This window comes from Artemia sp. Qi Xiang Cuo, chromosome 14, assembly GCF_049724085.1.
Source record: "Artemia sp. Qi Xiang Cuo chromosome 14, ASM4972408v1, whole genome shotgun sequence".
Classification (NCBI taxonomy): Eukaryota; Metazoa; Arthropoda; class Branchiopoda; order Anostraca; family Artemiidae; genus Artemia; species Artemia sp. Qi Xiang Cuo.
Window position 1 is genome coordinate 48629510 of NC_142807.1, and position 17518 is coordinate 48647027.

A 17518-nucleotide genomic window follows, 5' to 3' on the forward strand; every position below is an offset into this window, starting at 1 on the left:
ATGATGTAAGTTTCATTAAATCTGAATAACTCTATCTCCAGCACAAAGCAGAAGACGTTAAGTGGTTTTCCTAAGGTTTATGAAAAAGTAGGTGTCCGCTTTTAGTTTTCTGTAATTTATTTGGATGTCTTATCCAAGCTCTATAAGTTATGGTAAGACCTCCCAACCAATTTTAAATAGTTTTGTCGTACAAACTGAAAAAGTTTGTAATGGACGAGATAGGGTGATCCTTAAAGGTACCGTATTATTTTAGGTCTTCTGAGATTAACACAGTAGTTGAAAGCCGTTGCAGTTTTTTGGATGTAATTATTACTTCAAAGGTCACCACTTCTCGACGTGACTACGACATGCATGTTTTTACTAAAGTTTCCAGAGTTTTAGGTGTGGCTTTATCCTCTATGTTATCTAAGCAACAACACTAACCTCATATTTATAATAAAATATGTATGAACAAACAAATTTTTGTAGCCTCTTGAACAATTTTGTTTTTCCAATATATAAAGATTGTACGCAACAGCCGTGAGAGCCTATACACATTAAGAAAATTAACGCTTTTAATCACTTTTTTTTACAGGAAGTCCGTTGGACAGTCCGAGGAATATGTCCCCATGTCATCCGTTTGGTCTTTCTGGGCCACGAAAGTAAGTCTGTTCATTAAATTATTTTTCTTTTGACTAAGAATTAAGGTATAGCAAATCTCAGGGTTTTTCTTAATTTATAAGGTCCCTCTAAAACTACCACAAAGTCAATAAAAGCAATAAAGTTCAATTATTGCTAATTTATATATTAGAAAAAGGACGTTTAATATTGGGGTAATTAAAGGAGTTTGGCCGCTGCAATATAAAACTTTTAATTAAAACTTCTAATTACCACTGGTTACTATGAAACAACATATCTGATCCTAAGTAAACCTTCAACCAGAAAAGGGGGTTCTTTAAAAATTATTATAAGTCGTGTAGCCTACGTATGCAAAAATTTATATAAAAGCCTATAGAGCAGTTCTTTTTGGGAAGATTGCAATATTAAAAATAGTTGGGTGTTCGCATGTTCGCAAAATCGTGCAAATGGTGAGATTCCATGATATGTTTGAGTGCTTAATTCTCCTCTAAGTACTTGCCTGCCCTAAGTAGCCAAAGCGTCATTGTCTTGAAGTTAGGGATTTTTTTGGGAAGACTATGGTCCAAATAATTAATTTTGAAGCTGAAGTTTCAGTGGTATTTGTCATACTTACATTCCATTATTTTATTCCGTTCCGTCATAAATCTGTTCCGATATTTAATTTTAAATATTTGGAAAAAAAGGTTTGGCTACATTTCTAAGCTGTTGGGTGGAGACCAGGGTCATGTCCAGGATTTTGTTCGCGGGGGGGGGGGGGGTTATAAAAATAAACTTTACAAAACGCAACAAAATTTGTTCGAGTGTAATTTTGTTTCTTTTGTACAAGTAAGCAATTTTTTGAAGGGGGGAAAGTCAAGTTGGGTAACTTCCTCCCCCCGTGAAGACGGTCCTGGTGAAAATATGACTCAAATTGGTGGGATCCCGACTCAGATAAGTCGCAGTTTGTTAAATTTACAACAATTTGTTAGTTTACACATTGGGTTTTTGATCTGTAAGCATTATAAATCGTCTTTATTTTTTGCCTGCTGAAAAAAAGAGTAATGCAATCATTCTTAATCAGATTTTCTTCTCTGGTAAACACTCCTCTTACTCTGTTTAAGAGGCCTTGGAAACTTTCAGAAAAATTTGCTAAAAGGGCTGCGGTATCAGCAATAAAGAAATGACGAATTTTTATTAACAAATCAGAATGTGCTCAGGGCTTCATTTATAGTTGAGTAGAAAAATAACATTTAAAGTACTAAGAATCAAGTTTTTTAACATTTAAAGCCACTATATATCATCATATTTGTATTTGTTTCAAGAATCAATTTAACATCCACGGTGTAAGAATACAAAAAGGTAAGTTTTTAAAATGTGTTTGTTGGTAAGGCCCAGGGTGTTTTTTTCACAGTTGAAAAAAGTTACGAAGATTAGGAAGATATGTCTGCGAACCAAGATTATAATATTGCAGGCTACAGTGATGACAGCGGTCAAGTATGGCTCTTAAGCTTGGGTGCTCCGAAAAATGGAGAAGGATTTCCTATACGTTTTCCAGAGAAATTACCTACGGACCGTTTTGGATACCCGACTGACTGACCGTATCTCAAACAGCAACCTGTACGAAAAATATTGTTCAATCCCACTTTCTAGGGCTATAATGAGAAAAAAATTGAGATGGCTAGGACACTTTCTGCGAATGAAGGATGGCAGATTTCCAAAGATCGTCCTTGTCGGCCAACCGTCCAGGGCCAAACGAAAGGAAGGTCACCCCCGAATGGGGTGGGAAGATGTCTTAGGGAAAGGGAAATTGGAACTCCTTGGGGGGGGGGGGTGTAAAGAGGGAGGCTTTGAATAGATTGGGATGGAGGAGGAGCGTGCGTAGCTGTGTTGGCCTCAGGCGGTTCGGTTCTGTAGTGAGTTATTAATAGTAGTAATACTAGTTTGTTTGGAAGTGTAGGTCGTATGCTACATAAATGCAGAATGCAATTAATATTTTATATTCACATCTACGGGAGATAGGATTAGAGATTGAACCTACTAAAACAGAATTCCTAGAGGCAAACAATAATAGTGATTTCCAGCATCATTCAATTAGGGTGGGATCACTGAATATTTTTAATAAAGATTCCATTAAATACCTTGGCTTGCCTTTTGGCCCGACAATTAAAGCTACGCAGGAGTCGGTATTATCGTCTGTACTGGGAAAACTTATGGCCTGCTTGTCAGGGTGAAAGGTCGTTTTGATAAACAAACACTTGCTATAGTTTATAATTCAATGTTTGCACCTCATGTATTTTTCATCGTTCCATTTTTAAGTTTTTAAGTAAAAGTGAAAAAAAGCATATCCGCGTGTAATTTTTCCGGTTTTGTAAATATTTTCTTGTAATTCCACTATGGTTCAAAAATAGGTAGGCCTATATTATACGGAAATTCAGAATATTTGATATTACTGTTAAAATGGATCAACAATACGACCGATTTCTTAGACGATCTAGAGAAAATCGAATAAATTTTCCCCTTAATTGTCTCGTTTAATGGAAAAATAGTTTTGTTGCCATTGCGGTACAATCCCTTTATATGGGCCTTTCTAAAAAGTCAAGTTTGGTTAATGCTAATGGAATAAATTAGGATGACTATATAATAGTTTAGAAACAAATTTGGGCTATATATTTGCACATTAGGGGGGGGGTTAGGGCAAAGCATTGCATATATTAAATAAGTAACCTAACCTAACCTAGGTACCTTTTTCCCCATCTAAACTCCAAAAACCAACACTTTAAATATCTTAAAACCACGCTATACAAAGTATTTCTCTCAGCGGTGTCTTGAATCACCTTGTAAAAACGGGTTTTTCAAAGCGTCTCTGTCGTTTGACTGTATCATCTCTTGTTGGACTTGTTTAGAGAGGCCCATATAAAGGGATTGTACCGTCATTGCTCTAATAATACAGCTATCTATGCGTTATGTATTATGAGTGTTTATGCATTACGTTTTGTGAGTGTTTTTAGTGTTATGCACTAATGAGCTATCCCAAGCTATTTATTATATATTCATGAGTTATTGGGTATTATGAGCTACTTACTATCGTCCTTTTCCTTAGAAGTGAAATTTTGTATTTTTCAGTTTTCTTTTTATTTATTTCCTATACTCCTCTGTTTACATCCACGTATGTATAGAGGGAATACATAAATTATTATTAAATGCAGTTATTAGTTTTGGAAAGGGAAAAAGTTAGTACTGCTGAGAGGATAGGACATGGGATTTAATAAAAGAAATGAAAGGTTCTAAATCTATAACAGTAAGGAATAATTTTAAGATATAGGGATGAGACTGAATCATTTTTCTTTTTTAATCCAGTTTATCTGTGCTTGTTACAAAATGTAATTAAGAACACTCTCTGGCTTCAAAGCCTTAAGTCAAGGCCGTATCCAGGGGGGGGGGTTACCCGGTTCGACCCCCCCCCCTGAAATTTTTGACCGAGTCGAAAATAAGTCGAAAATTAGTTAAACCTAGGTAAAAATCAGTAAAATTAGTCGAAAACTGAGTTAAAAATTAGTAACCCCCCCCCCCAGAAAAAAAAAATCCTGGATCCACCCTTGCCTTAAGTAAACGTGACTAACTTACTCCAATTTAGTCTATCTTATTTATTTCGTCCAATTTTTCTTTTAATGGTCATTTTTCCGTCAGTAGGGGAGAAGGCCGTAGATGGTCAGTTGCATCTTTGCCATCATCTGGCTATGGGACAACTCCTGGAAGTTCAAACGTTTCGGTAAGTCATGTTTTGAATTAAATAAACGCATATTCAACTTAAGCTCCTTATATGTGGGTTTCCCTTTCGTACCCCTCTCCCCTTTCCTCCTCATTGAATACTTTTCTGGCAACCTTAGGGGAAACATTTGGGCACAATTGGGTAATTCAGGCCCTGAATATTAATTTTTTTACCGTCAGGTCCTTGAGCATTTATCGAATCCACGCCAAAAGCATGAACTGAGTGTGTGACAATTTTATTTTTTAAGTCATTCAAAATTTGCGATAATATTAAGTATAGACGAATATAAACTGATACTTTGTTTAGGGAATCCAGAAGAATCAAAATTTTAAGAGAGGAACGCGAAAGCACTTTATGTCTCTCCAGGATCTAATTTACGAACTTTCAACATCCGCTTTTGACCTAGGTAATCTTGCCAACTTTTTTCAAAGCAAATTTATTGGGAAAATATCTCTATTACATTCTATTGTCCATATAGTTTTACTGTAAATATTGCTTTGCCCCTCTTTCCATGTTTTTTTTTTGCTAATTACTCCCCTGTCAGTTTCCGCGGGGTTGCCCACTTTACACCACCTGGTGTTGCCTACATCTCATAGCGCCACATGTGGTGCACAGTTCTGCCACGCGTGGTACAGCCCCAAAACGCTTGGCACAGTTGCGCTACGTTTTGCACACTTTCGTCGCACTTGGCACGTGCCGTCCGGAGTACGTGATTTCTGAAAGCTAGCGACTTTTTGTCAATTTTAATCATGAGAACTTCATGTATGACTAAACGATTTACTGTTTGGCATTGTTCAAGTTTATCAAGGTGTTATCGTAATGAATTTAGTCTACAACATATCGGCTTCCTTTAATCTGGGGTTAGGGATAAAAATGTAAATGCTTTAATAGTTACAGTATACCATCACCACAATATTTTGAAATGTTTGCTACTTCTAATAATAGAAATGACAACTTGTCGCGCCAGGGTGCTCCCGATTGTATAATATTTCCGACTCATCTGTCCCCGGGGGCGAATCTCCAGCGTTTTTATTGGGGGTGGGGGGGGGCAAGAGGGGCTCATATCCAGATAGTTAAAGGGCATAAGATGTATAATGTTTTCTTCCACATTATTGGGGGGGGGGCAATTTCCCCCTCTTGCCTTTCCCAAACGACACCCCTGTCTGTCCCTTTTCTAACATTTAGTCTTCATGATGGAGGCATAGAGGCTATGACTCTCTAGGCGAGGGGTGGGAGGTATCAGATGATTTTTCCATGAATAGGGAGATAGGGATTAAAACAGACACGCACTCATAAACACTGTTATAGATCCAAAGGTTCCTTGTAGTTGGGGGATCCTCCTTGGTTAATTTAAAGAAAATTATACTCCCTTTCAGACTTCTTTAAACTCTGGGCTGAATAAGTTTTTTTTTTTTTAGAAACAATGAAAAAAATTACTATTTCTTGTTCTACTTGGATGACATACGAAAAAACAAAATTAAGTAACATTACATAAATAAAGGGTTAAACTTCACTCTCTTAGTTAAAATTTTACCTGATATCTACATGCTAGCCAAAGGAATGAAACCTAGTCAAAGTTTGGACGATAAGAATTAAAAAAGAAAAAATCAGTCATACGGTGTACTCACTTGAGGACCAGGGAAAAAGTACTTTACTATTCTCTCCCCACACAAATTTCTGAGCAGTGGCGGATCCAGAGGCCCCCTCCCCCTTGCGTAGTCTAAAGTAGTGTAATTTACTTAATTAACTCAAGTTTGTGCTAATTAAACTTGCTCCTAACGCAAGTTTATCGGATCAACCCATTTTGCGCCCCCCCCCCTCGATTTTTTTTCGGATTAACCTATTTTGCCCCCCCCCCCTAAGAAAAATCATGGATCCGCCCCTGTTTCTGAGTCTAACTACCAAACCCTTCCCCCTCCACCAAAAAAAAAATAAGGAACTTTTCTTTGAAGTTTCAACTCGATCCCCCACCATGAGGCAAAACAGGATTCAGGTCTTACCGACATTTACGAATTATATAAAGTAAGATTCGACAGTGAAGTCTAAGAAATTATATACATATGAAGACTGTAGCCCATAATATATTTAAATGATATGCAAATCTGTCAACAAGACGAGCAAATTTATATAGGCTCTCGGTTCTCATACTAATGTTAAACATGTTATCTTCTTTAAGGACTTTTAAATGTCCTGCCTATTTTTTTGTCTCTCTTTTCCTTTTTTTTTCTTCAGAAGTTGTTGTTTTTTTTATGTTATTTTTGACGATGTTGTTGTTTTTGTTGTTATTTTTTAAGATGTTTCCTATTTTCGTATTATTCTGTATACTCTGCTGTTGTACATTTACTGTTTACGATGGGTTTTCAATATAATAATATTATTATTATTTAGTTTGTATTATTGGCCCGTACCTCAGAAACCATAGCTGATGGCATTTCGACTAGTCGCCTCAATTGCCTTAAATTCAGTATAATCAGGAAAATTTTGGCTGCTTTATCTCGTGGTTAAATGTCCACTGGACATAACAGTTATTCAATAACTATAATCGTCGATAATTATTAGCAATAAGAGTATAATATAGAATCTATAAATGATCATTTTCCAGGAAGCGTTCAACTTGTTAGTTTTAGGATTAAATAATTTTTAACATTTAATAAAAGTATACTTTTTCTTAAAACTTGTGGAAAAAATTGCTCTTGAAATTTGTTTTGTTTAATTAGATGCCACGACTACAAATTTCCCTCCAGCATTTGCAAAATGTTAACCACGTGTTTTATTGCTGGCATGCTGTGTGTTAACTTATGGAAATATTCATTGTCATTATCTTTTATTACTTGGAAGTATAAGATCTTATTTATTAGTTTTTATAGGAATGTCAGATGTTCGATTTTAAGTTTCATTTTGACAGTTTAAGACTAACAACGGTGTTATTGCTATTTACTGAATGTTTTAAACTGACAGTGGAAAATTTAGCTTCTTTTTTTTTTTTTTATTAAGTTAGGGTAGTTGCCGTTTCTTTTAATTAATATTATGGTTGTTGCGTTTCCTTAAAATTAAGTTAGGGTAATTGTGTTTTTAAAATTTAAGTTTGGGTAGTTTTTTTTTTTTTTTTTTAATTACGGTAGTTGCCGTTTTTTTTAAATTAAGACAGGGCAGTTGCGTTTATCCGGCGTGCTCGCCGCACTTTTATAAAAAAAAATGCGATTAATGGGAATCGGCTCTCAAGAAAGGAGACTCCCACTTCATGTATAGAAGATTACGGGAATTGGCTAATAAGAAGGGCATCAAGGCGTGTTCCCTTCTCGACGAACATGGAAACGAAATACAATCCACAGACGGAATACGCTCTCGATGGGAAAACCATTTTAAAAATAAACTGAATTTAGTCATCCACCTAGACCCCACAAGTCTCGACAGCTTCCCCGTAACCTCTACAGACCCAAGTCCTTCCCCTCTTCGCTCTGAAATAGAAATTGCTATCAGAGACCTGAAAACAAACAAAGCTGCCGGCCCTGATGAAATCCAGCCTGAACTCCTGTAAACAAACTGCGAACCACTCCTTGACCTTTACTACAAAATTACCACAGTTGCTTGGGAAAAAGGTCACTTCCCCTCACCCTGGTGCGAGGCGACGATAGTCCCCCTACGTCAGAAAAACTACCGCCCAATAAGTCTTACCAGCCCCGCCGCAAAAATCCTCACAAGAGTCATGCTCGGGCGTATACGAGCCATTTCCTCAAGGGTCATTCCCGAATACCAAAACTGCTTCCGACCTAATAGATCAACAATTAATCAGATATTGATTGCCCGGCAGATCATGGAAAAGTACAGCGAACTTGGCCGAAGCATCTACCACCTTTTCTTATACTTTAAACAAGCTTTCGATCTTATATGGAGAGAAGGCCTACGGCACATCCTTCTTCAATTCCGTGTCATGACTGGAGAAGGACTTACCGAAAGCTTAAAAACCTCTACTGGAATGCTGCAAGGTTGCCTACTGTCATCGGAGCTGTTCAATCTCTTCCTATATGCAGCCCTTTCACTTACAGACAACCCGTCCAGTACCCTTGTCGGAGGAGTAGGGATAGATAACTAGCATATGACGATGGCATAGACCTAATAGCCGAGTCCCTTCAAGACCTCCAATCCCAGGCTAACAGCGTTCACTCGTCTACCAACCTCTTCGGGATGGTCATCAACCCTTCAAAAATGAAAGCCGTGCGCTGCTCACGCAAGCCCGATTCACAGATAAATCTTAGCCTTCAGCTTGGTGGAGATATCATCGGATGGGGGAAAGACTTCACCTACCTAGGGAACTTACTCACTTCTGATAACAACCAACTCAAAGACATCAAGAGACGCCTGACACTTGCGAGCTCCAGTTTTAAAGCCCTGATGCCCATCTGGAGGAATAAGACTTTATCAACAATTCTCAAAACGAGACTTTTCTACTCCCTCATTATTCCGATTGCCATCTATCCCTGTGAATCCTCGACGCTTAAAACATACGATCCGTGTCGCCTAGCTGCCTTTGAAACAAAATCACTACAACAAACTACTCAACTGAACTCAAATGGCTCGGACATATTTATCACATGGCTAGCACTCGTCTTCCAAAGATAACCTTCGATGGACGAGTACACGGTTCTCGCCCCAGAAGTCGTCCTCCGAAGAGATTGAAAGAAAACTTTTCACCCTATAACCTGCCAACTACGCCTGGCCGACAACAGAAGCACCTACAGGAGGCACATCAATGAACTGGTTAAAGAAAAGGCCCCGAAACAACCTTCGAGGACGGACGGGACTTAGTTAAGTCAAGTTGCGTTTAAAAAAAAAGAGTTAGGGTTGTTGTGTTTTTTTATTAAGTTAGGGTAGTTGTGCTTTTTTTTTTAAATTAAGCTAGGGTAGTTTTTTTTATTATTATTAAGTTCGGGTAGTTGCTTTTTTCAATTAAATTACGGTAGTTGCGGTTTTTTTTAAATTAAGTTAGGGTAGTTGTGTTCTTTTTATTGACTTAGGATAGTTGCGGTTACTTTTGCTCAAGTATATTCTGAGTAGTTGTTATTTGTTCTTTTTCGTTTTAAAGCAGGCCTATTCCGTGTGTATGCGTTATTTTTTTGTTTTTAAGTACAAACTTAACCGAGAAAAACGTTTCTTGTCTAATAAAAATATATATCGAAAAAAAAAAAATGGACGGGCTTAAGCTTGACCAAGTTTCAATATACTAACAATTAAATTTGTGAAAATATACAGCACTTTCAAGTTTTTATGGACAAGGAAGAGGAGCTGAAACATCTTAAGTAGCTTTACATGAGAAGTTTTGGCTCCCTAGTCCTTCTGAAGTATTTATTGATGCTTTGCCTTGTGGGCCAAAAATAGGCTGCGCCATATAGGGGAAAACTTGCGATGGTTAAACTGACACATTTTCATTGCTTTTGAATTCATATAACCCTTACTGAATTTATGAGCGTATAGGGTACACGAAAAGTATACAATGGTCCCGAAAAGCTGGAAATCAAACCATTATTTTTCGGTTTCAGGTTGTAATTTAGTTGTAGTTTAGCACTTGTAATGTCCTGACAACCAATAATAAACAACATAAGTAACCTCAATCAGAATCTTTCCAGGTTCTTTGAAAACTTCTATAGGATGTTTAACTTTATTGGATTTATCCTTTTAAATTGTAACAGTTCTCTGAAAATGTCCCTTGTACCTAGGCATGTCTTTCATACTGTTAAAACTTGCCTTAGAGAAATACTAACGTTGCATTTACCATAGAAACTTTATTGATTATGTCCCAAAAAGCTGGGCTTTTCTGACCTTAGTGGTCCTATTTGTGAATAAGATGATAATACAACTGTAGATCGTGTTTTCAAACCTTGGTAGTCAGGGGACAGAAAATAATAACCAATGCTCTTAGGTTAGCCATAATGCAAAAAACAGGCACTTCATAAGATTATGACGGGAATCAATGGACTAATTTTCCCAGCCAGTATTGCAGGAAAGAGTGTATAACACCCGGGAAGATTTGGTAGTTTGTACTTCTTGCAATCCTATTCCGAACTTGTTGCTTCTTTCGTGCAACTAAGTTCAATATTAGGGGGGGGGGGCTACATCAGAGCTCGGGAATGTTCTGATTTCATCAGCTTTTAACTTTAACAGCTTGGAATTCTGAGTAGGAATTTAAATAAATAAGAATCTTTCGATTGTCATACATCGAGTATGATTGTTATACTTTGGCACCGGAGATCTCTTTACTTTTTTTCTTTATTTTTTTGTCTGAGGTAATTCTGTCTACCATGTAAACAGCCTCTTTAATATTTATTCATATAAAAAAAATATCTTGGAATGTAAAAGATAAATAAAACATTAGAAAAATAACTGCAGGATGGTTCATTGTATAGATCAAAGGTATGACTTTCCGAATTATGTGTTTTTTCTGAATACCTTAGTAAGAGATATATTTCGTCTCTTCAATAAAGGAATCTTAGATATGACATATGAGGCATTGATATTGGAGGGCCATGGTTTCATGTTTCGAGGAAGGGAGGCCAAGTTTGTCATCCCCCAATAAAAAAAAGAGAAATAGAGAAAAAATTGGGAAGAATCGTAAAAATTCGCTCCGCCAGTAGTAATGATGATATCCCCGAGTCTTTGCAATAATTTTTTTGTCTGTACAAAACAATTGAAGCATAATTTTATTTTATTTTTGGTGAGATCACCTCGGTTTGAACCAAAGTAGTAGAAAATTATTGACATAGAGAAAGAATAGCTCGGTGTAGTTTCCCCGAGGAGTGCTAGAAAATATGTAATGAAATCCTAATTGTCTTTCTTTTTTTTTTCTTCTAGTCTCAGTATTCTAGTCAAGAGCGACTTCATCAGCTTCCGAATGCCCCCACCCCGGAAGAAATGAGAGAGCTTCGGAGACATTTTAGCTCCAATGAGAGTGATCCTAGTCTACTTGATGATGACGGTAATCGTTCCCCTCTCCTGAGACCGCGGTCGAGATCCCTAAGGTAATTGATATCCTTTCAAAATATGTTAGTACAGCGATAGACAATTTGATGGGTATCCTCTTTTCCGTTGTAGCGTCTTTTCTTTAACAGATTTCTTAACGTTGTTTTGCTATAGTTATCTTATCAATTTCTTTGCCCCTCCTCCATTGATAAATCACTATCCCACTGATCAAGCTTTTCTGCTCTTGGCAAATATCTCAAACTTTCAATAGTTCTCAATTTTTAAGGCTTGAAAGCAATTTCCCGATGTCTAGGATTGCTTTGGGTAAGTCTATACTGGTAGCGACCCCATCAATGGGAAAAGTCGCAGTAAAGTTAGCAGGGATCCGGCTGGTAGGCCTTGTTAATGTGGCATCTGTGCCAGACTAAGAGATGCTGTGAGTTGGCGGCTTTGAGGGGGCTTCTTCTGTGGTAGGGCTTTCTCCTGAGATCATTTTGGGTATAAGCTATGTTGTACAAGAAACGAAAAGGAAAAAGAAATTAAGCAACCAAACGAGGGTGATTTTCAGCCACTGGAAAAAAAAAATGAAAAGACAAAGTAGATATTTTGGCAAAAGCTATTGCCAAAATCACTCAAATCAGACTATTGGTGATGAAAATGGATCTTCTCTGTAACTCCTCTCCAATAGTTTCACTATGTCAGCGATTTCTTGTCTATCTTTATTGGAAGCAAATTTCAGAAATTGGTTAATTGTTAAATTTAAAAAATGTCGTATACGTCGTGCTTTTATATATATATATATATATATATATATATATATATATATATATATATATATATATATATATATATATATATATATATATATATATATATATATATATATATATATATATAAAATATATATATATATATATATATATTTGATTTTTTTCGTTTCGAAAATCTTTTACTGATAATTTCTCAACTTGCTTTTTATCTAAAAAAAAAAGGGAAAGGAAATGGAGCGCGATCTAATGTGATTTATATACTGGCATTCTTTCCGTGAAGCTGGAAATTTCTTATTTCATATGAATATCAAAATTTCTCTGCTGAATTTAGTTGAAAATTAAAATGTTTATGTATGTATGCAACATAACTATTTTCTCTCTCTTTTCTTTTCAAAAGTCTTCTGCTAGTAATTTTTCTTCTTCATTTTCTTTTTCATTGAGATAAAGAAAGAGAGAACCCTTTTCTTTAGTTATATACGAATCAAAGCGATTTAGGAACACGCATTCTTTCTGTGAAACTTGGAATTTCTTTTTTCGGATGATCCTTATAATCTTTCATTAAAATAGGTAACCACTTTGTCTAGAAGGCGAACAAACACCAAGAAATTTATTTTGGAGCACACAACCTTACGGGAGGGGGGGGACAGCAATTTTAAAAACGGCCAAAATTGATGTATTGCATGGACACTTATGAAATGATTGGTAAAAGCATAAAAATCTTGATTTCTAATGGAGGGAAGGCGGCATAGAGGTTCCCACTCTGAATATGCACCCGCTCGCAAAAGTTTGTATTTCGTGAAGGAAAGCATTCCTGTTGTGTTTCCTTCCCTAAACATGGATTTATATATTCCTTTGTTTCTTTTTAGTTATTTAATCATGTTGTTTGATTCTCTATTTATGTTTTTCCGTATTGTTTCTTTCAGTTCCCCAGTTCGTTCTCCCGTTGTTGATAATGAAATTTTATCGATGAATGTGATGTATAAAGAAAGATTTCCAAAGGTGAGTAACAATTCCTGACAGGATTTTCTGAGCGTATTATAAAACGGAAGAGAATTATTTAATCAGATTGGAGAATAGCGTCTTTGCTTTACAGAATTTAGATTTTTTAAATTTTGTTTTATCTGTAAAAAAAAGAATATTGTCTCATTTAATTTAAACTCTGTTCACTGTCCTGCAACTACAATTAATCATGTTATTTAGCTGCCACTTTAAACTTAGGTCTAAACGGGAAGGGGGTGTGAGCTTTGTGCATGAATTCCCCTAAGCTTTTATGTAACTACTTCATCGCCTCCTATAACCTACAATAACACTTGGGATTCACATATTTTTATTAAATTCATTATTTAATTCAAATATAAATATAGACGAAAATCATACTTAGTTTTTGTAAAAGGATTGTCAGGTTCATTTAGTAGAAATGAATTGGAAACAGTAATTTAAAACTTCGGTCAAAATGTTATTGCAAAGTTTACTCACCAGATTGGGATTAAAGTCAAGTTGAAACAGCACTAATTGTGCTGCAGAGCAACGCTATTGCTGCTGTCGATTTTATTTTGTAATTAGCCGTGCTTAGCTTGCTAACGATATGAGATGGAAACTCAGAAATAATTTTCTGTTGGGTAATTGTGGAACAGAGGAGAATTTTTCAACCGAAGTTTGCGAAATTTCCAGTAATTTTTAAGAAAAATAGAAACAATTTCCTGTAAATTATTTTATACTGTTGCAAAAACTAACTTGTTAGGGATCATTTAACGTCAGACTCGTGTTGAACACAAAATTATCTCTTCTAGTTTTGAGGTAAAAGTTTGTGTGTCTTTTACTGATGTTTACCAAGTAATTGTGGGGAATGTAGTCTGGAAATCTCACTTACAGTTTATTTGGTTTTATCGTCCTGAGCGGTCTGTTGGTCAGTAATGACAAGTTCTGGACAATTCTTTGATGTTTCCGGAACGGAAATCTTGAAGCAGTAGGGTAAAAGTTTCTTTGGAGTTTGCGGAACTTCCTGTGATTGTATAGAAAAAATTGAAATCATTTCTTTTATCCTACTAAATAGTGTAAATAAGAACCAGAAGTTTGGAGTTTGTCCCAACTCCGAAAATGAAATATTTAGAAATCATTTAACATCGTAGTATTGTAGAGCATGAAATTATCTCTTCACTGCCTCAGATAAATTTTATCATAAAGACGTCGGAAAGAAGAGGATTTTGGATCTCAATTAAACTTAGTGGAAAGTAAGAGTATTGGTCTTAGTTGAACTTTTAGAGTCCATATCTGGTTCGCCCTTTGCGAGGAGGGAGGAGATTTGCTCTTCTTCGTCAAGTTCTTGTTGTCAGGACACGTAATAGAGGTGTTGTCAGGTTACATATAAACTTTGGGAGAAACAGTGTTTTAGTTGGGCCATAGGGTATGCGGACACATTCCATCCTCTCTCCTAGAAGAGGGAGGGGCTCTTTAATCGATATGATTGATACATCTACCAGAAAAGATCATCAAATCTTTTACTGCTACTAACAACTCACTGTAGCACCAACCCACCTAAGACCAACACAGCTGCTAACCCTCTTCCTCCTATACCGCAATCTTTTGAAATCTTAACGCTTTAGCCGTGCCTTTGAACCTCCAATTTCTTCTAAATCCTTTCTAATGACCTCTTCCCATCTGATTTTTGTTTGGTCCCAGACGGATGACCAAAGCACAATCTTTGGCAATCTTTTATCCTTCATCCGTAAAAATATGGCCTAGTCTTATATTGTCATTTGCCATTCATTGACCGATTCGAAACGTGACTTTTTTTTTCCTTAGTAAATGGGATCGAATCGCATTTTCCGCAAAGCTCACAGTTTGATTAACGGTCAGTCAAAGGAGTATCTAAAACCATCCTTAGACAACTCCTCTTGAAAACATTTAGAAAGTCTTCCTCAGTCTTTCGGAATTCCTAACAAGGTCACTACATGATTCTCTGTACTTGGCAGTACTCTCCTATCAACAAAAGTTGACGTAGTCCACAGGCAATCTCAAGCCTCTTACCTCTGATTCATTGCATTTTTATGCCCGAAAATGTTATGCTATATAGGAAGACAAGCCATTATAAATAAAATAGATAGAAGGATATTCAGCCCAAAAAAGCGACCCTAAAAAAGATCCATAATAACCATACATCAATCGGAATCCGGTGCAATGCTGTTTTGTTTACTGGTCTATACGCTCTTCGCGGGGTGACACTCTTCAAGGTTGGCGCTGTTCGCAGTCCCGGTTCTAATTAGGCAAACTCTTGAAAAATTCTACCGCCACTGCGAGGCCCCGCAAGCAGGTTTTCCCCAGTGACCTAGGTGGGCTTATGGGATTTCGTACAGATTCTGAAGCTTGTGGAAATGGGTCCCTAAATTCTTGTCATCGAATGCCATTTCGGTTTGTCGGATATCAATCATACTGATGGAAGTTAGTACTCTTGTGTATTTGGTGGGGGGGGGTGTAACATATTTGACCTATATGGGAGGAAGGGGTCCGAATGTTTCTGTCTTCAGGTCATTTACCAGAAGGATATATCGGATAAAAACGATGGAAAATAAGCGCTAATTGGGCTTTTCCGCGATCATCATCCGAACTGACCGTTGTAGAGGAGGGAAAAAGATGGGTTCCTTAACTTCTCATCATCAGGACATCTAGTAGAAATGGTTTTCGTATTTTAACCAAATTTGGATACAAGCAAGCACTAATGTCCAAGCTATGTCTTTTAGGGGCCTTTATCCATTCTGATCTCTCTGGGGCTAGGCTAAATTGGAACGAGTTGTCGAATAAAAATAAAAATGGCTGAATGTGAGAACTGTTTTTGAGGTTGTGGATATGGGATGGGAATTTGATCCTCCCTCTGGAGGGGGAAAGGGTGGCTAAATTTCTTCGGCATGACATGTACCAGAAGAGGTTTCGTAATCTTAAGCACACTTGACGCGAGATAATAACCAATCTCGTAGTTTATTTTCCATGTGTTCAGGGCAGATTTAACATCTTTTGAAGTGGAGGTGAGGGGGGGGGGGGGGTGTTGGTGTATGAATTATAGTCATCCGGGTATCCACCAAAACCGATTGTTGGATTTCAATCAAACTTTTACGGAAACAGTTGTTATTTTTATGGTTATTCCTTTTCGCAGTCCAGGATCGACTCGAGGAATTCGGGGGAGGAAGAAGCAGAGTCACTAAATTCTTGTAATAAGCACTACTACTAAAAGGGGGCGTAAATCATAACCAAACCTCTTGGAAAAAAGTTAATTTTTAATTATTTTCGATGTTTAAAAACAAAATTTACAAGAACTCATTTAACATTATCTTTCCTTGTGACACGAGGGATCGAACCATCGTCCCTATGGATTCCAGGACGTGGCTTTATCCGCTCCGCTGCCCACAAGCTAAATGAATTAGATATTTAAATAAGACATGATATAGAAGATAAGCAATCCCTTTCCTAAAAAAAAAAAAAAAATTATATATGTATTACACAGGAAAATAACTGAGAGAAACGATGCTGAGTGTAGTGGACGTGGGATTATGATAACAAAAAAAAAAACTTGTTTTTGACAATACCCACCACCTGATAGTCTTTTAGATTTTGTTAGTTCTGCATTAAGAAGCAAAAGTTAAATGCGGTCCTTTTGGATTTTAAGTAATATGTTTTGTTATTACATACCAGAACTATAATAATTATAGGCTTTAGTATTTATGTAAATTAAGTAAAGAAAATTCATATTCCAGATAAAGGCTCCCAGAATTAAGTGGTTAAATTACAATGCCATATTTTTGGTTATAATTGCGCAAGACCAGTAAACAATTAAGAATAACTTGCTATTACAAAGTGTGATAGCTTCGTGGTAAAAAAGGAGAAGTATAAATTTAAACAGATTCAGGATGATTCTCTCTTCTTTTGCTATGAAAAGAAATCGGTACGTATGCATTATCTGGTAAACGATGCTATATACTGTATAGGGAAATGCTAAAGGAAACCAATTCAATGGGTATATGCAATAGATAAATGGATCGCAAAGCGTGGTTTCTCATTGTGTTTACAATATTCAAACTATTGTTTTTTGGGGGTTAGGGGGGGGGGGGGAAAGGTACCTATGCTAGGTTACGTATTTAATTTATGCTATGCTTTAAATGGTGTCGGATTGAAATGAAAACTGCACCATTGGAATATCTGTAACCGAAAACCCTATTTAGGCGAATCATTGTCCCATATCTTAAACATTAAGGAATATATTGAGGATCCTCATTGAGGCATTGAGGATGCTCATAGGATCATTGAGAATGCTCATTATATTCCTATAGCAGGTTTCAATGACCATTAGGTAATTGACAAGTTTCCATCTTTCAGGATATCCCTTTACAAAAGTGTTTATGAAAACTAAAAAAAAGGAACACTTAGGAGAGGGCTTTAA

General features: G+C 36.6%; 1 protein-coding gene across 7 annotated transcripts in view; it reads left to right on the forward strand.

The window, feature by feature from the left end:
* dop (microtubule-associated serine/threonine (MAST) protein kinase dop) overlaps nucleotides 1-17518 on the forward strand; it is a 256822-nt gene that overhangs the window by 146379 nt on the left and 92925 nt on the right. For 6 of the 7 annotated variants that reach the window (XM_089100465.1, XM_089100467.1, XM_089100468.1 and 3 more), the window contains 4 exons: nucleotides 575-641; nucleotides 4285-4366; nucleotides 11213-11379; nucleotides 13014-13089. In XM_089100465.1, coding sequence (XP_088956591.1) covers nucleotides 575-641; nucleotides 4285-4366; nucleotides 11213-11379; nucleotides 13014-13089 — 392 coding nt within the window. The remainder of the gene's footprint in view (nucleotides 1-574; nucleotides 642-4284; nucleotides 4367-11212; nucleotides 11380-13013; nucleotides 13090-17518) is intronic. The other variant, XM_089100466.1, reaches the window with a different exon arrangement.